Source organism: Geotrypetes seraphini, chromosome 15 (genome assembly GCF_902459505.1).
Source record: "Geotrypetes seraphini chromosome 15, aGeoSer1.1, whole genome shotgun sequence".
NCBI lineage: Eukaryota > Metazoa > Chordata > Amphibia > Gymnophiona > Dermophiidae > Geotrypetes > Geotrypetes seraphini.
The window spans coordinates 8,616,096-8,637,119 of NC_047098.1; the positions used below are offsets into that span (position 1 = coordinate 8,616,096).

At 40.0% G+C, this 21,024-nt stretch overlaps 1 protein-coding gene across 2 annotated transcripts in view; it reads right to left on the bottom strand.

The window, feature by feature from the left end:
* KAZN (kazrin, periplakin interacting protein) overlaps positions 1–21,024 on the bottom strand; it is a 455,715-nt gene that overhangs the window by 256,066 nt on the left and 178,625 nt on the right. For both annotated transcript variants that reach the window (XM_033921359.1, XM_033921358.1), the window contains exon 3: positions 17,480–17,669. In XM_033921359.1, the coding sequence (XP_033777250.1) occupies positions 17,480–17,669 (190 nt within the window). The remainder of the gene's footprint in view (positions 1–17,479; positions 17,670–21,024) is intronic.

The window sequence follows — 21,024 nt, forward strand, 5'->3', positions numbered from 1 at the left end:
AGTGCAGCTTGATAAAAGCCAGCCTTTGGGGTCTTATTAATCTTATATATTATTGTATCTTAATTTTGTATCTTTTTTTCTCAATTTGGGGGTACTAAATAGCAGTATATAAAGTTTCAAATAATTAGTAAACTGTAACTATTATTATATGTACATACATACATTCAGGGCCACCATCTGAAGACTCTCTGAGAGCCCAAAACAATAAGAATTATATTAGATGCCATCGACTCATGCTCGAGTGTAATAAAATCACAACCCCCAAAGTAAACATTTTTCTAGGGCTATTACCATAATAAAAAATTATTATTTGACTTTGCTAAGGATTTTCTTTTTCTTATGAAGATTTACAGAGGAAGAGAATGTACTGAGATATGGAAAATACTATTAACACTTGCTATCCTTTACAATGCTCTCTTGGATCATATTGCAAATCAGTCATACAACAGCATAACTTCTGCCTCTGAGAATGTGCCAGTAACAAATCACAAAACTGGCAGCCCCTCAAACATTCACGCACAATTAGCAATGGTACAACAGAGATAAAGAATTGCTACCCTCAAGGAACAAATTTTAGGTTTCTTGAAAACTAAATGGTGATAGCTAGTCTCATGACAAATTCTAAGAAGTCTGGCTGTGAACAAAGACAAGCCAAGTCCTTTGCCACTGCACTGCATGATTGCTGGCAAAACAATGCTGGCTGTTTTTACTTTTAAGCTGAAATGTTTGAACATTCCATGGTATTCACAGGAAATACCATCCAAGAATCTGTCATGGCATTCAGATGCCCAAACAAAAAAATTAGAATAGATTCCAATAGTTTCAAATGCTACAGAGATAGAAGTAGTCAGCCAATTAAACTGCTTGACCAACTACAGAGCTTTTTATTTTCTAAGCACCTATATTCACAGAGCCATTCTGTAGCTTTCTGGTTAACCAGCCAGTTTTTGTTTATTTTGTTCTGGTAACCAGGAAAAAAAATACCCAAAATTCACACAAACCAAAAATGTCTAGCAGTCCTATAGAAATAAGTCAAGTGTTTGTTTCTCCTCTTCTCCCATTTTTATTCCAAAAGCAGTATTTAACCTAAGATTTAAACACACACTCTTAGAAATTTAACACCTACAAAAGCCAACGGATGTCAAAAATGGAAAATGAATATGCACTTTCATTTTATTATAACTCCTAAAAATTACTGCAGATTTTTTAAGTAAATAAAAATAATGGTAACATGAAATACCTTCACAATTTTTTTTTGATAATGTGATTACTGAAATATAATATATCTTGAATTGTATAGGAGAATTATCAAAAGAAGAGTATTATCCAGAATTCAGCAGTCTGCCTTATTTTTGGCCTGAAAAAAACAGATCATGTCAGCCCCTACTACAAAAAGTTGCATTGGCTGCCAGTGGAAGCAAGAGTTATTTTCAAGTTTGTCTGCAACTGCTTAAAACTTTGACCAGTTCAGCCCGATACTATCTTTGTTCCCACTTTGAGTTGGCTCACACTTCTAGACATTCTCGTGGGACTCGTTTGTTCACTTTTCCTTCACTGAAATGTTGCCTTTACAAGAGATATTTAGATAGAACACTCTCATTCCAAGTAGAAAAACGAATACTTGGTTTAGTGAAATGGTATCAAAAGCCTTCTCCTACCGATCCTTTAGAAAATCTGTAGAGACCTATCTATTCGACAAATTTGTTACCTCATAATGTATTTCTTGCATCTCTCTTTTATTTGTCTCTTATTTATCTCTTTTATTTGAATGTATTTCAATGGTTGTCAGTTCCTTTCTTATTGTAAACTGCTTAGAACTGTTTTGGTATTGCGGTATATAAAAAATAAAGTTATTATTATAAAAGGAGATATTTGATGAAAAAAACTTTTATATCAAACCAAGTTTTCTGGTTTCTCTTCAAGGCCAGATTTTCCTTAATCAAGATTTTTACTAATATTTGCTTAGTAGTATTATACTTGCATCTGAAGTGAGGTCGTCACCTCTATGCTGGTTTAGTCTTTGCGTAAGAAGTGGAAGCAGGTGGAGAGTTCCCTTTCTTCATCACAACAAGAGGGTGCCTCCAGAGCCACCAGTAGTATTGATACTATCACAGCTGCAAGGCCAGGTATCCACAGATATTGCAATTGTTGAGCACAGTATACAACCAGGAAATTCCAATGTAGCTACAGGATCACCAGAGTTAGATGCTGTAGATTCAGGTGCTGGATTAGAATTGGGAGTGAGGTTTACAGGAATATAAGATGCTGTATGAAGAAATGAACTGAGTTGATATTTCTTCTATTCTGACTCCACCTTTTCCATCAAATCTTCTGTGGGTATCTTAACAGGATTTACAAAAGTCTCTCTACTCAATTTCAGTCAATGTCCCTTCAAAATTCTCATATAAGTTAAGCAAAATATACTGTAATCAGGAGACAAAAAAAAAATTACAATGGAGGAAAAGAGTCACCAAGTTAGAGTCTCAAGATACTGTTTCAAGTTTATTATAAAATTTGATTAATCGTCTATTCCAAATTCTAAGCGATGTACAGCTCGATAAAAATTACAGAATTAGGGGAAACAAACAGAATTAACAAAAAATAATTAAGGACAATTTAGCCCTTATCGGAAGCCAACTTCATAAAAATGTAATATGAAGAAGGAAGCTGTGCATAATAAAATTTCCAAAAGCACTAGCAGTCTCCCTTTATATTTTTAAATGCTATCTTTTGGAAGTGGGAAGGTACTAGAAACTTCTTTATCACCTATGGCTAATATACATATCATTTGCCCAAGGTTAAGAAAACAATACTGTTGCAGGCGATACAGAAGAGCAGGCCTGCATTTGTCTAGATTTCTGAAGTATTCTGGGGATGAAGTGTTTGTACCTTCCACACTGTCAATTCAGCTAAATTTAGAACCTAGCTCACCGGCTTAAGTGTTAATGAGTTGTAAGGTTCAATTTTTTCCTAACATTTCAAGAAACACAAAAGAGAAAACATTTCCTTTTATTAAGGCCTAGAGTTTTGCAGCTCAAGGCCTCCAATGTCTAGCAATATTCTCCTAGCAGTGGTGTCCTAAGCACCCTATCTATTGAGTTGTAATCAAATACAGTAAAACCTTGGATTGCGAGTAACTTGGTGTGCGAGTGTTTTGCAAGACGAGCACGTACACGCATGACACTTCATCACAGCTTAGCCGAAGGCGCTGTGAGGTCTTGCAATACAAGTACGCTCTGTATACACGTGTCATAAATGAGCCGATGGTTCTTCTCTCTCTGACGCGGGAGTGTAGTGATTGTTTTAAATGTACTACAGTACAGTATTTTTTATTAAAATTTTTGGGTTGTGGAACGAATTGTCTGAGTTTCCATTATTTCTTAAAGGGAAATTCACTTTGATATACAAGTGCTTTGGATTACAAGCATGTTTCCAGAATGAATTATGCTCGCAATCCAAAGTTTTACTGTACAGTATATTTCCTTGTGTTTGTTCCCTTTCAATAGATGTAAAAAAAATCTCCACCTTTTCTTCTTATTGTTCCCCTTTTTTCTTATTTACTAATTTTAAAATTTTGGGGCTTTTTTCTTAGTATTTCTCATATTTTCCTACAACAATATGGTAATGTTGCTTATTAAAAGGGGAAACATTTGCTGTGATGTGATTACCCAGTCTTGTCTTTGAATTTTGGCATCAATCTATTCTAAAATTTCATCAATAGATTAAAACTTGACTGCTGCCTTCCCAGTGAAGTACATACCTGAGATAACAAAGAAGACTTCATCCTTGGTACCAAACAACAATTTCCCTAGGAAGAAGCACAATGAATGACCTCTCCCCCCAACAGTCTAGCAGCAGAAACCACAGGCTTCAATTTACTAGCTCTTAAAAGTCATTATTTCTTTAGGGGTGCCTGACAATCACAGCTTATCTTTACTTCCAGTAGAAACAGATACCATTATTGCTGCTTGCTTAAGTGACAAATCCTATACTAGTCTTAAATGGAAGGAATTCAGCAAATCACTGCCCCATAGACCATGCTGGTAGCATTTCTGTTCTTAGAAACATTCAACATGCAATGACATGCAGACTTATAGGATGTGTTAAGCTAAATATAAACATATTTCTCAGGCCTCGCACATCAAGTGCAGCAATATAAGTTAATGGATAGCTGCAACCATGATTTATTGCTCATAAAGTGATTAGCTCCTCACAGCTGCAATTCACTTTACATTACTCAATTATCAACATCTGTTTCTTGATTCTGTGCCCTATTTTATTGGTCTTATTCCTTCAACTCCTTTTTCTATTGGCCAAAAGGCTGCAATTTTTTGTTTGGATTTGTTTTTAAAGCATTATTTTATTTATTTATTTTATTTTAGTATTTAAATATCACTTATAGCCTAAGTGGTTTACATATAGGTACTTCAAGTATTCTCCCTATCTGGCTCACAATCTATCTAATGTACCTAGGGCAGTGGAGGATTAAGTGACTTGGCCAGGGTTTTGGCATGGTGGCTACTTTTAGATTTTCCTCCACATGCATGGTTGCCTTTTCTGATAAGCGGTACATTTTTCTTTGAACCGGATAAGCTGAAGACTCATTAGATAGGGAAGCTAAAGGCAAGATTCTATTGTAGGAGCTACTAGGCACGGTTGCCAAGAAAAGAAAAAATAAAACTAAAAAACAGCACCATTTATAGAATCCCACCTAGACATCGTTAGGTGTCCTAGACACACGCACTGCTCCATAGGCCAGCTTTTCACTCGCCTAATTTGGCAGTGCCTATGTCGGATGCCTAACGACACCCAAGTCAACAATGCCTATTCTCCGCCCATAACTATGCCTACTTTTAGACAGGCATTGTTTGGTGTCCTTAGACATGCGAGGGCGCCTCCATCTAGGCATTGCCAGGCATCCTAAGAGTTTGGCGCCAAACTCTTACGTCGATTAATATGTTGTGGTTTTTTGATTGGCTGAAAACCAGCATAGTCAATTACCATGTTGATTTAAGACAATTAAAAAAATATATATATATTGGGCGCATATCCCGAAATTAGTGTGCCGTTTATAGAATTCCCCAGTAAGTGATCATTTTATTAGGTGGTGATGTAACTTAGTCATGAGATAGCCCAGGTTAGATTTTTTTTTATTTTTTGTACAAATGAAGATTGTTTTCTGTTCTCTTTTTCCTCCCAAGGTGTGGACTATTTGTTTCTTGAAATGAGTGCTGCTAGTATACTTATATAAATTTAATACTATAAATAACAATTTTTAAAAAGTATTATTGTCATGACACCTGCTTTTAGTCACTTTCTTTTAAGGTTACTGAACAAGTATCTCTGAATGCTGTATTCACTCTTGATGAACAAGGTAAAGATGATGGCAGTGAGTTTAGTCAAATTCAGTACCATAGCAATTTCCAACTAACTTAGTCCATTATAAGGAATGCCATATAGAGCATACATTTTCACATTTGTATCACTACTGAAATTATGGAATGGGTCTTTGCTCAGCTACTGGGCAAAGGAAAATTAAAATGTATGAAGTCACAATAAAGACATAGGTGTTAAGTTTTGATATATGAAGAGTCAAGCATCGCTCCAACTTCCACCCCCTCCCTTTGCCAGCCAGTCTTCCATATGCAGCAGTGATTTGCAGCAGAGATGCACTGAAAGCTGCCATCTGTGGCCAGCAGAGCCTTTCCTGTGTCCTGCTCACAGGAAGTTTCAGCAGAGGCAGGACACAGCAGAGAAAAGGCTCTGTGGAGGACTATCAGGGGAAGGAGTGGAGTTTGGAAGCAGGAGTGATGCCAGTCTGAGCACAGGTAGGGAAGGTGCAACTTCAGCGCCCCCCCCCCCCCCCCCTTTACTCTTATAGCATTGGGCAGCTCTGGGCATTTTTCTGGGCTTGTTCAATGGTAGATACGCCCCTAGTTAATAATTTATGGATATCATAGTTGTATTATTGTCAGACATAAGCTATCGGATTCTTTTATTCCAGTCTTGGGAACACCTAGCAGCACCAAATTACAATAGTCATAAATATCTTGTACAGAAAACAAAAGAAATAAAGCAGATCAAATCAATTAACGGTAACAAATAGGCTACCAGTTAAGGAAAATATAAAACTCTCAAAGTCCGTGACAATGAAAATGCCCTTTTATCACCAGAAGCCAATGAAACTGTTGAGTGTACATCAGAGACGGAAATGTTCCTGGCTGCTGGGTCATCAGGGGTACCCATAACTGGCTCCTGTTACTGGCCCAGGATGAAGCCACCACTGCTTCAGTTGGGAATAAGAACAGCCGTTTCTATACAACAGATGTGGGTAAAGAGCTGCAACTGTGGTCAAGTGTAGACTGGTGAGGAACCACTGCTTCTAACAAAACTAAAATAAGTAATGGGAAAAACTGAAAGCAACAAATACAAAAAAAAATGAAAAAGAAATGCAAACTACAGACAGAAGAGAAACTAAAAAGGTAACAATTAAAAAAAGAGCATATAAAATTTTTTAAAAAGCTTACAAGAAAAAACAAATTTTACCATGGCTTTTAACAATTTCTGGCTGGTGCCCAAGTTATATATTTTTTCTAATCCTAAACGTATATTTATATGAAATAGAGGAGCGACCTAATGGTTAGCACAGTGGTCTACAAACCAAGGGAACTGGGTTTGATTCCAACTGCGGCTCTTTGTAACCCTGGGAAAATAATCCATCCGTCTTTTGCCCCAGGTACAAAAACAGATTATGAGCCCAATAGGCACAAAAGAAGTGCCTATATGCAATCTACTTTGGCTGTAAATCAAGAAGCTAACAAACAGAACAAATGACAAAGAAGTAGTTGCAAGATATAAGCTGTTGCTCAAACATAACAATTTAAAAGTACATTGGGACAAGGCAGCATCTTTCCATTCATAGTAACAAATGGAGTAAGTGTCAGCAGATAAGAAGACCTGCATGGTCCAAACCAGTCTGCCCAACAAGTTGACTAGAATTAAACATGGCACTCTGCACAGGTCCTGCTTTTTCATTATTAAATATACTGGTATACTTAATCTCTGTCTCTCCCTGCCAATTTTGGACACAGACCTTAGAGGTCCCATTTCCCGATTACCTGAGTTGAAATTGAAGCCCAATCCAGCCTTAATCTAGATCAGTTTTTACTGGATCAAACATACTTTTCAATCTGTGGTCTTTGCATATTTTCATCTTGAAAAATCAATCCAGTGAAAGCACCCATATGCTTTTTAAACCTATATATTCAGTACTTCTTTAAAACTAGAAATGGTATATCCTGTTAACTAGATCGTGGATGTCGTTATAATGTTTTGCATTATGTGGTCTTGAGTATAGGTCTAGAAAATACTTAAGATTTATCTCTAATTAAAAGTAAATAGGATAATTCAACTCACAAAACACACAAAAGCTAGGAGTTGAAACTTACTTTATACTGTATAATTATCCACATCATCAGGTAGGGCATGAAGTAATGACATAGCGACAAGAACCTTCAACCAACCGGAACATTACTTGTCAGAGCACTACCATGTCTGCAAAACAACAATCTACACAAACAAAACCAATCCCCAAAATTTAGCAATTGCCATGAGAAGAGTATGGCGCAGTGGTTAAAGCTACAGCCTCAACATCCTGGGGTTGTGGGTTCAAACCCATGCTGCTCCTTGTGACACTGGGCAAGTCACTTAATTCCCCCATTGTCCTAGGTACATTATATAGACTGTGAGTCCACAGGAACAGATAGGGAAAAATGCTTGAGTACCTGACTAAATTCATGTAAACCATTCTGAGCTCTTCTGGGAGAACAGTATAGAAAATTATATAAATCAATAAGATGAGCAAAGATGGTGTTAGGTTGGATGATCATATGATTCAGGGTCTGTCTGTGGGAAATGTTTCCTTATCCTCTCAAATGTCATTATAAAATTCAGACAATTAAAACGCATTTATTTCATTTTCCAAAATTCCTGGAGGCTTTAAAATGAAAAAGAAAAGAAAATTGCTGGATCCCTTTTCAATGCTAGAAAAAGTGCATTACTTAGCACAGGGCACAGCGCATTGCTGGCAGTTATGAATGAAGTACCCAGTGTTTCCTGTTCTGGCAGCCTTGGGTATTATATCGTCACTGGTGGCAGCAGCTGCGCCTGCTGCTAGTGTTTTGATGGACCACATCCAAGACTCCCAGAAGAAAGAGTCTTCTGGTTGCCAAAAATGAGAAACTATTTCTTATGCAGAGAACCCAAGAATGATGCAATAAGCTAGGAAGACTAAATCAATACAACTTGTCCCATTTTGCCTATAATGAGATGGTATTTATCTCCAGTGTAGGTGAAATCTGGCAGCACACTCCACTTGAAGAGGGAAAGTTGCTCTTTTCACCATGGTATGTGATGGTGGCACTGCTGATGAAGACACCAAGAAGGAGCAGTATTTGCATACTGTACTCTGAAATCAAAATATCTTTAGGCAACTGTTTTCCAAAAATGGAAGGCATTTGAAAAAGCAAGACTGTACCATAGCTGTCAACCCTCCTAGGACTCAAACTATCCCAAAATAAATTGCTTTATTTTTCCTTTGTCCCTCTTTTTTTTCTCTCCCGTATACACTTCAACAGTAGACGTAACAGAAAAATTCAGCAACTACTCTTGTATTATGCATGACACATTCCTTTCTTAGGCACAAAACAGGAGTGTCACCCTTTCATAATCTTATCCAATGAAACACTAACTATGGTGTGACCAGCTCTTCAATATTACTGTACGAGTGTCTCAGAATTCATTTTCAACCAGATTTTCAAACTATATTCCTGCAAAATCAGTTATCAAGACAATGACATTTGCATTCCTAGAACAATAAGCGTGAAATTTCATAAACTGTCCACGCATACTTTTCAGTCTGTGGACTTTGCAAAATTTTCAAAATATACAGCGAAAGTACTTTTACACCTACTAATTTGTAAAGACTGTTTTCTAAGTGAAATGACATGCACACTTTTGAAGTAGCCCCCCAAAAATGTTTCAGCCCAAAGTGGGTAAAGAAGCAGCAAAATGGCCCTACATTTGGGCAGCCAATTCTATTAAAGCCTATTTCCATCCTAGAGAGTTCACCAACTCTCATATTACTGTCTGTGTTTAACAGGTAACAGTTTATTTCTTTCGCCATTACCAACCTTTCTGGCAATAAGGTTCATTTTCTTCTTTCACTTCCATAAACTTTAATTTTCCAAACTTGTCTAAACCATTTTTCTCAATGGGCAGCTTGACAGTGCTTTGAACTACTCCAGTATTCAATATGAATCTGTAGTTCGTACATTTGCAGATTAAAAACACTGAAGTGTATGTGATTAAGTTCACAGAAAAGGAATTAAATTACCAAGCAATTTGGGGGGGAGGGACAACAGTCCTAAAATATTCACTTTGAGAAAGAAGGATGCTTCACCGCTTCAGACACATCTGCTCCTCCAGTGTCACCAACAAAAACAAACACAGTAAGAACAGTGGGTCTGGCAGAACAGCAATGTAGTTATTTTAACATTTCAGAGTACCAGTAAAAGAGGATAATCTTACATTTTCCATTAAAACAAGATGGCAGTTAAACACATTTCCTTACAAATTAAAAGGAAAGATGCCAAGCAGTTAAAATGTACATGTTTTGGATTTAAATGATCTTTTAACTCACAGGAACATTTGAAGACTCAAAGTGCAAAGCAGTTTGACCCATCGCAGCCTCTCCTTTAAGATTTTAGTCATACTATGCAAACGGGGTACCTATAACTATCCTATTAAAGATATGCACCAAATACAGGATTTAGAAAATTTTCTAATGGGAATGGAAGTACAACGGGAGTCTTATAATATCACAATAACTCAAAATGATTGGGTGCTTTTCCACTGATTTTTTTTAGCATAATTACAAAACTGTTCCATTTTCAAAACAATGCAGCCTGAAATAGTTCCAATCAGGGCCACCAGAGACTATGCGGGCAATGTAGCCACACAAGGTGCAAGGGAGATGGGGACACAAAAACTACATCTCATCCATAGAGGTTTAGATAGATTCCTAAAAGATAAGGGGATTGAGGGGTACAGATAGAAGTAGAGATAGGTTATAGGAATAGCCAGGGACCACTTCACAGGTCATAGGCCTGATGGGCCACCTCGGGAGACCGCTGGGCACGATGGACCTCTGGTCTGACCCAGTGGAGGCAACTTCTTATGTTCTATGATGGCTGCCGCATAGTGGTTGGGACAGAGGCACTAAGGGGTCCTTTTATCAAGTATTAGTTTTTTAGCCAGCCATGGGTTAGCGCATGATGAAATGTCCGACACGCTAACCCCGCTAGCGCGGCTTGATAAAAGGACCCCTAAGTGGAGTGTCACACTGGATGCTCCTTCCTCTAATCCATTCTGAAATATGTAGTGAATGCAATGATAGGATCAGGCTGCTGATGAAAAGAAGTTGTTGCTTTAGTTTATCTGATGTTATATAGGTTTACTTGTTAGAAATTGTTATTTTAGTTTAATCATTGTTTAAATTATCGCTTAGCGATTTAATCAAATGTTAAATAAAACTTGAAACTTACATTGATTTACAGGAAACTATATATATTGTAATTGTTTTTATTAAGTTATATTGTGCTTATTTTAAGTGTAAACCGCTTTTAACACCAAATTGTATTTAGTGGTAACATCAAGCAAATAAATCAAATCAAACATATTGTCTTAAGACTTTTACATTCTGGAATCAAATACAAACTAAAAGCCATTTAAAAACTACCACTAAGAGGCAAAATTAAAAATTTAAATATATACATACATTATTTGTCCGTGGTGAAATCTGAGAAGTATCCTCAGTAATCCAAAGTAGGATATTTATTAAATATCTGTTGTCTCAGCCTAGATGATTTCACCAACTTCTCTACTTCAGTAATGGATCTCACATTCTATTTCATGTTCCCAAATATAAAATATTTATTTTCCTCGCTGGACACCACTGACACCAAACCCCAATTATCAGATTGTCACAGATGACCCTCCCATCATCTTTTCAAGGCATTGCAATACATTTCACTTCCATGCCGCTACCAAAGCTACATGAAAAATTGCAGGCAGACCTTAGGAAATTTGAAGACTAGGCATCCAAATAGCAGAAGAAATTTAAATGTGGACAAACACAAAGTGATGCACATTGGGAACAATAACCCAAATCATAGTTACCAAATGCTAGGGTCAGCACCCAAGAAAAAGATCTGGGTTTTGTTGCAGACAATATGCTGAAACCTTGTGCCCAATGTGTGGTGGCGGCCAAAAAAATACAAACAAGATCCTAGGAATTATTAGAAAAGGGATGGTAAAAAAAGGCTAAGAATGTTATTATGCCTCTGTATCATTCCATGGTGCGACATCACCTTGTGTTCAATTCTGGTAGCCTTATCTCAAATCAGATATAGCGGAAATAGAAGAGGTTCAAAGAAGAGCAACCAAGATGATAAAGGGAATGGAACTCCTCTCAAATGAGGATAGACTAAAGAGGTTAGGGCCCTTCAGCTTGAAAAGAGAAGGCTAAGGGGAGATATGATTGAAGTCTACAATATCCTGAGTAGTGTAGAATGGGTTACAAGTAGATTGATTTTTTACTCCATGAAAAATTACAAAACCTATGAGACACTCAAAGTTATAGGGATATACTTTTTAAAACCAATAGGAGGAAATATTTTCTTTCATTGAGAGAATAGTTAAGCACTGGAACGTATTGCCAGAAAATGTAGTAAGAGCGGTTAATTTAGCTGGTTTAAAAAAGGTTTGGTCAAGTTACTGGAGGAAAAGTCCACAGTCTGCTACTGAGACAGAAATGGGGGGAAGCCACAGCTTGCCCTGGATCGGTAGTATGGAATGTTGCTGCTATTTGAGTTTTTGCCAGGTACTTGTGACCGGCATTGGCCACTGTGAAGACGGGATACTGGGCTTGAGAGACCATTGGTCTGACCCTGTAAGGCTTTATTTTCTTATGAAAAAGTTATTTGTGGTCTAAACTGGAATAGATTTCATTACCTAGTTTATGAAGAATGTGAGTGTCTAAGAGCACCTGCAGATCTGTCTCCTACAGGTTTTTCAAGCAACCATCCTCCTAAAAATTTCCACATCACATATATGAATGACTTCCTGTGTGCAGGCAAAGTCCACAGGTACAAATTACAGCAAATAAATGCACATTCTGCAAATAAGTACAAGCAGAAATTTCCACATATAAAACTTTGCCATTTTCCAAATTCCCTTCTCCCCCACAACAAACAGTGCATACACTGTGAAATCTGCATGCATACTTTTAATGACTGAATGGAAAGAATTCATCCAAAAAAAGCACCTAAATAAATGTGGAAATTCTTTAGAAAATTGTCCTTATATTGCCTCCACTTTGTTTACATTCTTTCAGAAGCATCAAAGAAATCTAAATATCATTTGTGCTGTTCTTTCACTTGTAAAGAAACATACAACTCTTTCCATAGTTACATCCTAGACACATTCCTTCTCATTCTATTACCTTGTGCACACATTTTGTGCACAGATTGTACAGTTGTGCCAGTTATAAGTGTAAATTAATTGGCAAATTAGCATCAATAATTGGAAGTAACTGACACTAACGTAAATGCATTAAAGACACAGGGCTATGGAGACAGAGTTGGAAGCAATTTGGGGAGGGGTCAGAGTCAATGGAAATGAAGTGACTCCAGATTCAAAACAAACACATCATATGGTAAACTTATCACTTTATACTTAGACCTTATATTTATCAGTACTTTAGATCCAGAGCAAAAAAATGTAAAGCCTAATATCAGTAGGAGGCAGAACTGGACAGTAGAAAAATAGAAGAGCTGGAGTCGAAGGTTTGGTGTACTGACTCCAGTCCTGCTTAGTCACAATTCTGGATACCTAGCGTATAACTGCAAGAGGTGTAGATATGGGTGAGCCAGAGGCACGCCCAGCACTTAGGAACCAAGATTCTAGAATACTGTCACTTACACATATGACTGTGAAACTTAAGTCTTGGCATTTACACCAGCCACTGGCATAGCATAAGTGGCCACACATACATGTTGGTGCATAAATGTCTACCTATGCTAGTATGCTATAATGGTGATATAATTGCAAATATAGAATTCACACTTGGCATACAACATAAATTTTGGAAACTTTTTCAGAATTATCCCCATTGAAGACCAAAGCATCAGCTTTTTCATACAATCTCACACACTGGACAGTAAATCCCACTCTGGGATGGTCGATCCATCCTTAGCATGTTTTTTTAGGTCCCTGGTATTCTTAAATATCATATCCAAAAGAGATGGATTCTGGAATTCTGGTTTTATTAAGTCATGCTAAAACCAAAACTGTTGGCTCCTGTTGAAACTAGTGGATCGCTAAGAAGGTTTTTAAGTCAGAGTGTTGACGCTCTCTTATCATATAACTTCTTAACATATCCTAATTTACTCTTGGGACTTTGCTGCTCTATGATAATTTTTAAAAAAGCAGAGTCTAGCATTTTGGAAAAGCTCTCTTATATTGTTATCTGTCAGCCTCCCCAGCTCCTGAAAGCAGCACAAAGATCTAACCAATAGTGTCATTGTTGCCTGACTCAAAGAGGAAATTACTAAACTTTGATGACAGCTTAGCTTTTTTCCTTTACCTACCATCACCAGTGCAAATAAACCCGATGGTTGTCTATTTCTGCCATTAGTTAGGCTTTATTTGTTACGTGTGAATTTTGCCTGTTGCCCTTTTTGAAGTTGTGGCCATACGGCAACCTTTCATTAATTTGCTGGAAGCATATGTAAAAGGCCTCTGAATCTGCTTCAACCAACGGGCATATGAAAAACTACATTCATGTTTTCCTAACAAATGCACAGCACTGCTCCGAGGCAGCTGGAGGACTCTCATTCCCCATGCTTGTTCTCTAAATCACTGCTGAAAATATTTTCAGTAATAACAGAGGAGGGTTATCATATACCTATTCTGTACTGAAAACTGAGGTACTTAAGTGACCACAATATGAAGCCAAGGCAGAAACTTATTCTCCCTCTAGTCCTTGCTTAGAAACGTGAATAAAATTTTTAAAGCACTTCAAAACAACTAGAAAGCCTATTTGAACAGTCATCAGACTAACATAGATCACCATCGTAAAACACAGGACAGAAAATTTAGAAAAAAATTTAGAAAAACAGAATAGATGGTAACCTTCAGCAGAAGTGGAATATTTTGTCCCTTTGCAGACTTCATATAGTAACAGCAGATGAAAGACCTACACAGTTATCCAGTCTACTAAGTCACAGTCACCTTTGCCCTGTTTGACTAACATGCATACATTCATCAATAATGAGTACCAACATTTTACTGATCTATTGAGCAAATGTTCCACCAATATCACTTGCCCCTTAGCATAATCTACTTCCAAGTCCTGTGCTATGTGAACTATAAATCAAAACTAATTACATCCTTGCAAAAGTGTGCATTGAAAATATTTTCCTGGATATTATAAAGTGCCAGAGTAAGCCCATCAAGTTATTCTTCCCTTGCTTTACAAAGCAACAGAACAGGCTAAAAAGCATATACAGTACAAGCTCCTAAGCCTCTGACTGGAGATGCTTTACAAGGCTCTCAGCCCAAAGGGCACATTTCAAGCCACTTGAACTGTAGCATCTGAAACAAACAGCCTCTACAGCATGTGTCAACGTTCCCAGTGCAGGGCCACTTGGCTGAGACACTGAAAAATGAAGCACAATGTCCCAAATCCCCACATATTCATTCAACATGAATCAGTACAGCGCTCAAAATATAGCTAGTTTCCCAGCAGTTAAGGAATTTCCGACACGCAGAAATTCAGGAACGCTTCAGCTTGGGAAAAGGGGGAGGGGATCTTTAAGGTCATATGCCAGGAAGCCACACAACTGCGTCTGCCCTCACCCTCCCTGTATTATACAACACTATATAGCTGTGTTTAAACTGGTTTACAGATTAGGTGCTTACTTGGGGGCAGGGAAGACAAAGGGTAAAGAAATCTTATTGGCAGTGTGAGACAGGGAGAACAATTTAATATTAGCACCCTATTTCAGGGGACCATTGCTTCCCACTCCAACCACAAATTGTCATACTCAAAGATGTTTCAAGTTTATTAAGAAGCCACTTCCCCTTCCTTCTAAATATAGGAACAAATCCATCTATCAATGAATAAAGCCCTAATAATTATAACATGAGTGCCTCATTTACATAAGATAATGTTACATATTAAGGAAATAAGAGTGCATCTTAAATAGTTTTCAATTCACTAAAAGGCTACAGGCGGTAAAAACAGCTAAATCATAGTGTTCACAATATTTGGCACATTGCAAACAATATTATTATTAGCCACAAATGTAACATTTACAGCCTATATGGAAACACTTTTCACAGCCTTTCAATCCAAATGTTCTGCCTATAAACCTTAATAGACTTTTCATCTGCATTTTGCAAAGCTATGTTCACACTCCTAAGTCTAAACTAGATCTGAACTTGAATTCCTTTTTTTTTTCTTAAAGGTAGTTAAAAAAGTATCAGGGAAGAGATCAAGAAAGCTGGCATAAGGAAAATTTTCAGAACTGAAAATGGATTTCTTCATCCAGGACCCTTTTTACAAAGTTGTGGTTCTTCTGCAGCAAATGCACGAAAGTCCATTTGGTATATTTGCTGCTGCAGCTTTGTAAAAGGGGCCCACAATTATTTGAAATTCCTGGTTTTCCATTACAAATCAATTTTTCCTCCATTAAAGAAAATATTCTGCAACATTCTTGTTTCAAACAGTGTCATATTGCTCATGTAAAGTACACAACTCAGGAATTGAGCTGTACCTTTTTAATACTACCGATACCTTTGAGCACAAATTAAGGTTCTATGCAGAATATTCCTATGACAAGCTCTGCTCTCAAAAGAAAATAATATACCTGTGAGTCAAACAAAGGCTATAGCATCAGAGTATCTTATAACTGAGTTCATTTGACATTTTCATTGCATCCAACAGCAAAGCCAAAGTGCAACTAGGTGCATATCTTAAGGGCAATAGCAATTTGCAATCTAAAATGCTAAATACCTTCAACAGGTGACAATAGGAGGCGGAGAAACTTTTAACATTCATTAATATCTTGTCTTATCCCTTTAAAGGCACACCGTTTTCTATTACAAAGCACTCTGCTGCATAAATATTTTCTAATAATTCTAATAAATAAGACCAAAACTAAAACATTTAACAGAATAAATATTACTGGCACTATCGTTCACCACTTATTACAGGACAGGCTATGTTATCTGCTAAAACCCAACACCGAGAACTAAACAGCAGGACTACAAACACATTAATTACATTTTGTAACACGACTGCTTTGTTACCAAATTATAGAGCAGCTTCTTAGCTCCTCACAATACTGTCAGTACAATGGGATGATTTTGCAAAGGCATTTCAACCTGAAACTGTTAATGTTTTGGTTAAACTGAACAGTTTGCAATAGAAAACCTTCATCTCTTTTTTTTTTTTTACCTCAACCAAATAGCCGAATTAAGAGATTTAATAACAGTAACATTTCACCTATAATCCAGGTGAGAAATGCAATTTCATGCATCTTATACTACAGCAATAGCATTTCATACCCAGCTTACCATGTCCCCAATCAGTGACACCAATACTGTAAAACCCATCTGTGCCTTTTGTGAAACGAAAGGGATGCGAACCTCTCGGTTAGGCACCAGTATGGCATATACTTAAATCCTCCCATATCAACCAGCAACTATTGCAGCACAGTCCATCAATTTCCCTGTCAATGCAATGTTTGAACATGCAAAGCATCCGAAGGGGGGGGGGGGGGAGGGGTGCATGAAAAATGTTCTTTGCATGTCCCTTGCATGATAAGAGTCCCATCCGGGACGGGCTGTGCACCGAACCAAACTTTTGCATGTCGATGCAGATAAACACCCCCCCCCCCCTCCTCCCCATGCATCGTTTTCTGTTTCTTATACTTTAATTGTGCCACCTGGAAGCGCCCAAGTTTCATTCCGAGGAGCATTTTGCACCTTTGCTTGGTGATTTTCTTACCACTACTTGTCATTTAAAGGGGGGGGGGGCGTTATATGCAACACAGTCTGGGTTTCTTTCCCCTCCACCTTCTGCAGACTTTAAGATGCATGACCCCCCCCCCTCACCCCCCATGCATCGTTTTCTGTTTCTCATACTTTAATTGTGCCACCTGGAAGCGCCCAAGTTTCATTCCGAGGAGCATTTTGCACCTTTGCTTGGTGATTTTCTTACCACTACTTGTCATTTAAAGGGGGGGGGGGCGTTATATGCAACACAGTCTGGGTTTATTTCCCCTCCCCCTTCTGCAGAGTTTAAGATGCATGACCCCCCCCCTCCCCCATTGCCTTCCCTATTCCCCGGTACCTTGAGTGTTGTGCTGGTTGTTCTCCATGACGGTGGGGTCGGTGGTGGCGCCGCTCAGCTCGGCCAGCCTCCGGTTGGTGGCCGTCAGCTCGGAGCGCAGGTTGCTCACCTCCTGGCCGGCGGACTGCAGCGCTCCGTCGATCCTCCGGGCCAGCTGCTTGTTGTCTTCCATCATCCTCAGGATCTTGGCCTGGAGGCGAGAGAGAGCCGCATGATGAGCGGGGGCCGGGGGGGGAGGGGGCAGAGGTCCCGTCCCTCGCTCCCCTCCCCTACCTGTTGCGGCGCGCGCCCCCCCCTTCCCCTGTCTCTTGACCCCCCCCCACCCCTCTCTCTGTCGCTCTCCGCGGCCCCCTCCTCCCCGACTGAAGGAATGAAGGCGCGCACGCACGCGCGCCCCGCTCTGCCTCGCTCCTGGCCACACACACACACACAGCACGCGCGGCGAGCGGGACCGGCAGGCTTTTAAATGGAACGTACCACGGCGAACGGGGGGGGGGGGGGAGGAGGAGGAGAGGCGCCTCGCTTTTAGCCCCTCCCCGTGCGCCCACGGCCAGCCGTAGCCTTCCCCTCCCCTTTCCAGTGTTAAGGGCTGGAACGCTGCGCCTCTCTCCCGCCTGGACCGTGGCTGTATGCCTCGAGTCGTTCGTTTTCGTTCTCGACTCCCCCCCTCCTCCCTCTCCTTTGCCGCCGCCCAACGGTTTCCCCACCCCGAGCTAGCGGTCCCTAGCGCCCAGGGCTCGCGCGCGGCTCCGCCCCTTTCCTGCCTCCTTTTCACCGCAGCCGGCTGCTGTTCGGACAACTTTCCTCGGCAAAGGCAGCGGTGCTGCAAAGACGACCCCCCCCCCCCCCCCCCCCCCGGAGAAGCAGGATCTGCTACGTGCATCTGTTCTCTTCTCCCCAGGCGACCCTCCTGCATTCCTCCCTTCTTAGCATCCAAGCACCTTAACAAACCCCTTCTCTTAGCATTCGCCCCCCCCCCTTTTGAAACCACCATCTCTAGCCTTCATTTCCTCCTTATCCCCAGCATGATCCTGCCCTGCCATCCAGGGCCTCGCCTCTTCTCCCCCATCTTCCTCACTCTCTCCCACCCCCCAGCATCCACTTCCTCCACCTACACCCCTTCTCCAAGAAGAGCAGCATCCTTTGGCATGGAGACAGAGGAGAGTTACTAGTCAAATGGAAGTCCAGAAGCATGGGGGGTGGGGGCAGTGGTCCTGAACTGTTCCTTGTTACCGAGAGCTAAAGTTGGCAGCTCTCGCTCCTGGCAGTCTAGAGAGCAGGAAATGCTGGCTGCACTGCTGCCCCTACCCCCCTCTGCCTTGGAGATAATAAGGAGCAATGGATGGGGGAAGGGGGAGTTGCTGAGAGTGCTCAGCTGGTTTCCTCTTTTCTCCCACGGGAGCTGTTATGGTCCTGCTGTCCACTGGCTATTTGTTCTTTAGCACAAGCTGATGATCAGTGACGGAAGCAGCTGAAAACCAGCTTTTCTAGAGCAGAACAATTGGTTTCTGTTCTGAAATGCCCTCTCCACCATCCTCCTGTCAATAATCTGAATCTAATGTGGGAGAAAACAGGGGTGCAGAAGGCAGGAGAGGGGGGGGGGCAAAGAGAAAAGCTGGAGAGAGCAGTATGTTGGGAAGAAAAGTGGAGGGGCTGGAGCAGATACAGTCACAGCCTGTGAGCCAAGGGATTAAGAGAGGGCAGCATATGGGAGCAAATAGAAGCAGTGGTATGAATAAGCCAATAGGTCCAGATACAAAGCTTGAGGTTGATTTTTGCAGCAACTCACCAAAAATCAAACCAATTAATGCACTGTGACCAAAACAGCTTAAAATCCAACCTATTAGCTGTAGGTACAGGACCGGATCTACCACTAGGCAGGGCAAGGGACTAAAGACTTGTTTACTGCCTTTTTGTGGCTTTGCCATCCAAAGTGGTGGACGCTGGAGGAATAAGTGACTTGCCAAGGGCCAGCACTGAGATTTGACCTCACAACCTCTGCCTGCAGGGGCAGCAGCTCTACCAGTGAGCCATAGCCTTCCCTAGCACATAGGGACAGATTCTATAAAGGGTACCTGTTTTGGGCACCGCTAGACACCCTAATTGTGGATGCCTAGAGACACAACTGTAGGATCCACCCATAACATTTTTTTTATTGGCTTAATTGGGATAGTAATTGACCATGATGGTTTTCAGCTAATCAAAAAAAAAAAAAATCAATTACTAATTAAGACTGCAAAGCCAAACTCTTAGGACGCCTAGCAATGCCTCAGTGGAGGTGCCCTCGGATGCCTACCTGAAAAGTAGGTGTGGTTAGGGGCAGCGAACAGGTGTGGTTGACATGCCATCGCTAGGCATGCAAGTTAGAGACTGGTAAACTAGACCTAATTAAACCTGGCCTAATATATAGGTGCTTACCTATAGGACGCCTAGGCACCACTGGGTGAGATTCTATAAGTGGAACTTAGCAATTGATTGACAACTGCGCCAAGCAGCACCTACAAGGTAGGTGGTAGTAGACACTGTTTATAGAATCTGGCCCTTAGAGCCCATTCTTGCACCCAGATTTAGGAACTGGTATTTACGCTATCATAAAACTTGGGGTAAATGCCAGCACCTGCAAATGGCAGTATTCTATAACTCTGCATGCAAGTGTATAGAACATCCCTGGCTATGCCCCCTTTTGAGTTGTGCACTAAGGGATATAGGCAAATGGGGTTATAGAGTAGCATGCATGAAGATATATTTGCACAAAATCTAATTACTGCCCATTAACTTAAATAATTGATTGTTGGTATCAGTTTGTTGCTAGTTAATGGATTGATAGCTAGTTAATTTGCACATGCATCTTTGATCTGCATGCAAATTGTAGCACACAAATTTCGGGCACCAGATATAGAATCTGGGAGTTTTATCTCTAACATGATTATTCACAGGTGCTGATATGGATGCTAATATGGTCATGCTATTATTCTCCAGTTGCCTCAGGTATCCACGTTGGACTGTAGGAATGCACATTTACTTTGGTAGCATACCTTAAAAATGTATTCCTATAAATAAGATGCCCTCATTTATGTGTCCCTTGTGCATGTCAATGTTTAGAACAGGTGTAGGGAACTCCGTTCCTCGAGAGCCATATTCCAGTCAGGTTTTCAGGATTTCCCCAATGAATATGCATTGAAAGCAGTGCATGCAAATAGATCTTATGCATAGTCGTTGGGAAAACCCGACTGGAATACGGCTCTCGAGGACCGGAGTTCCCTACCCCTGGTTTAGACTATGCTTGAAAGTGTGCCCATACCTGTAAAAGTGCCAATAAGGTACCTAAGCACTAAGCTTGCATAGCATTTAAATGAAAGGGGGTAGTTGCATGGATGGGGCTACATTATATTTTACTTGTGGCCCTGCTGCATTTACGTACCTACAGTCATGCAAAGACTATGGCTGGTGCTTAAATATTAAGCACACTGATACTGGATTATACCAGTATTCTATACTGGAATCTGGATGCCCAGATGACATTATAGAATCGGATCCTACCACAT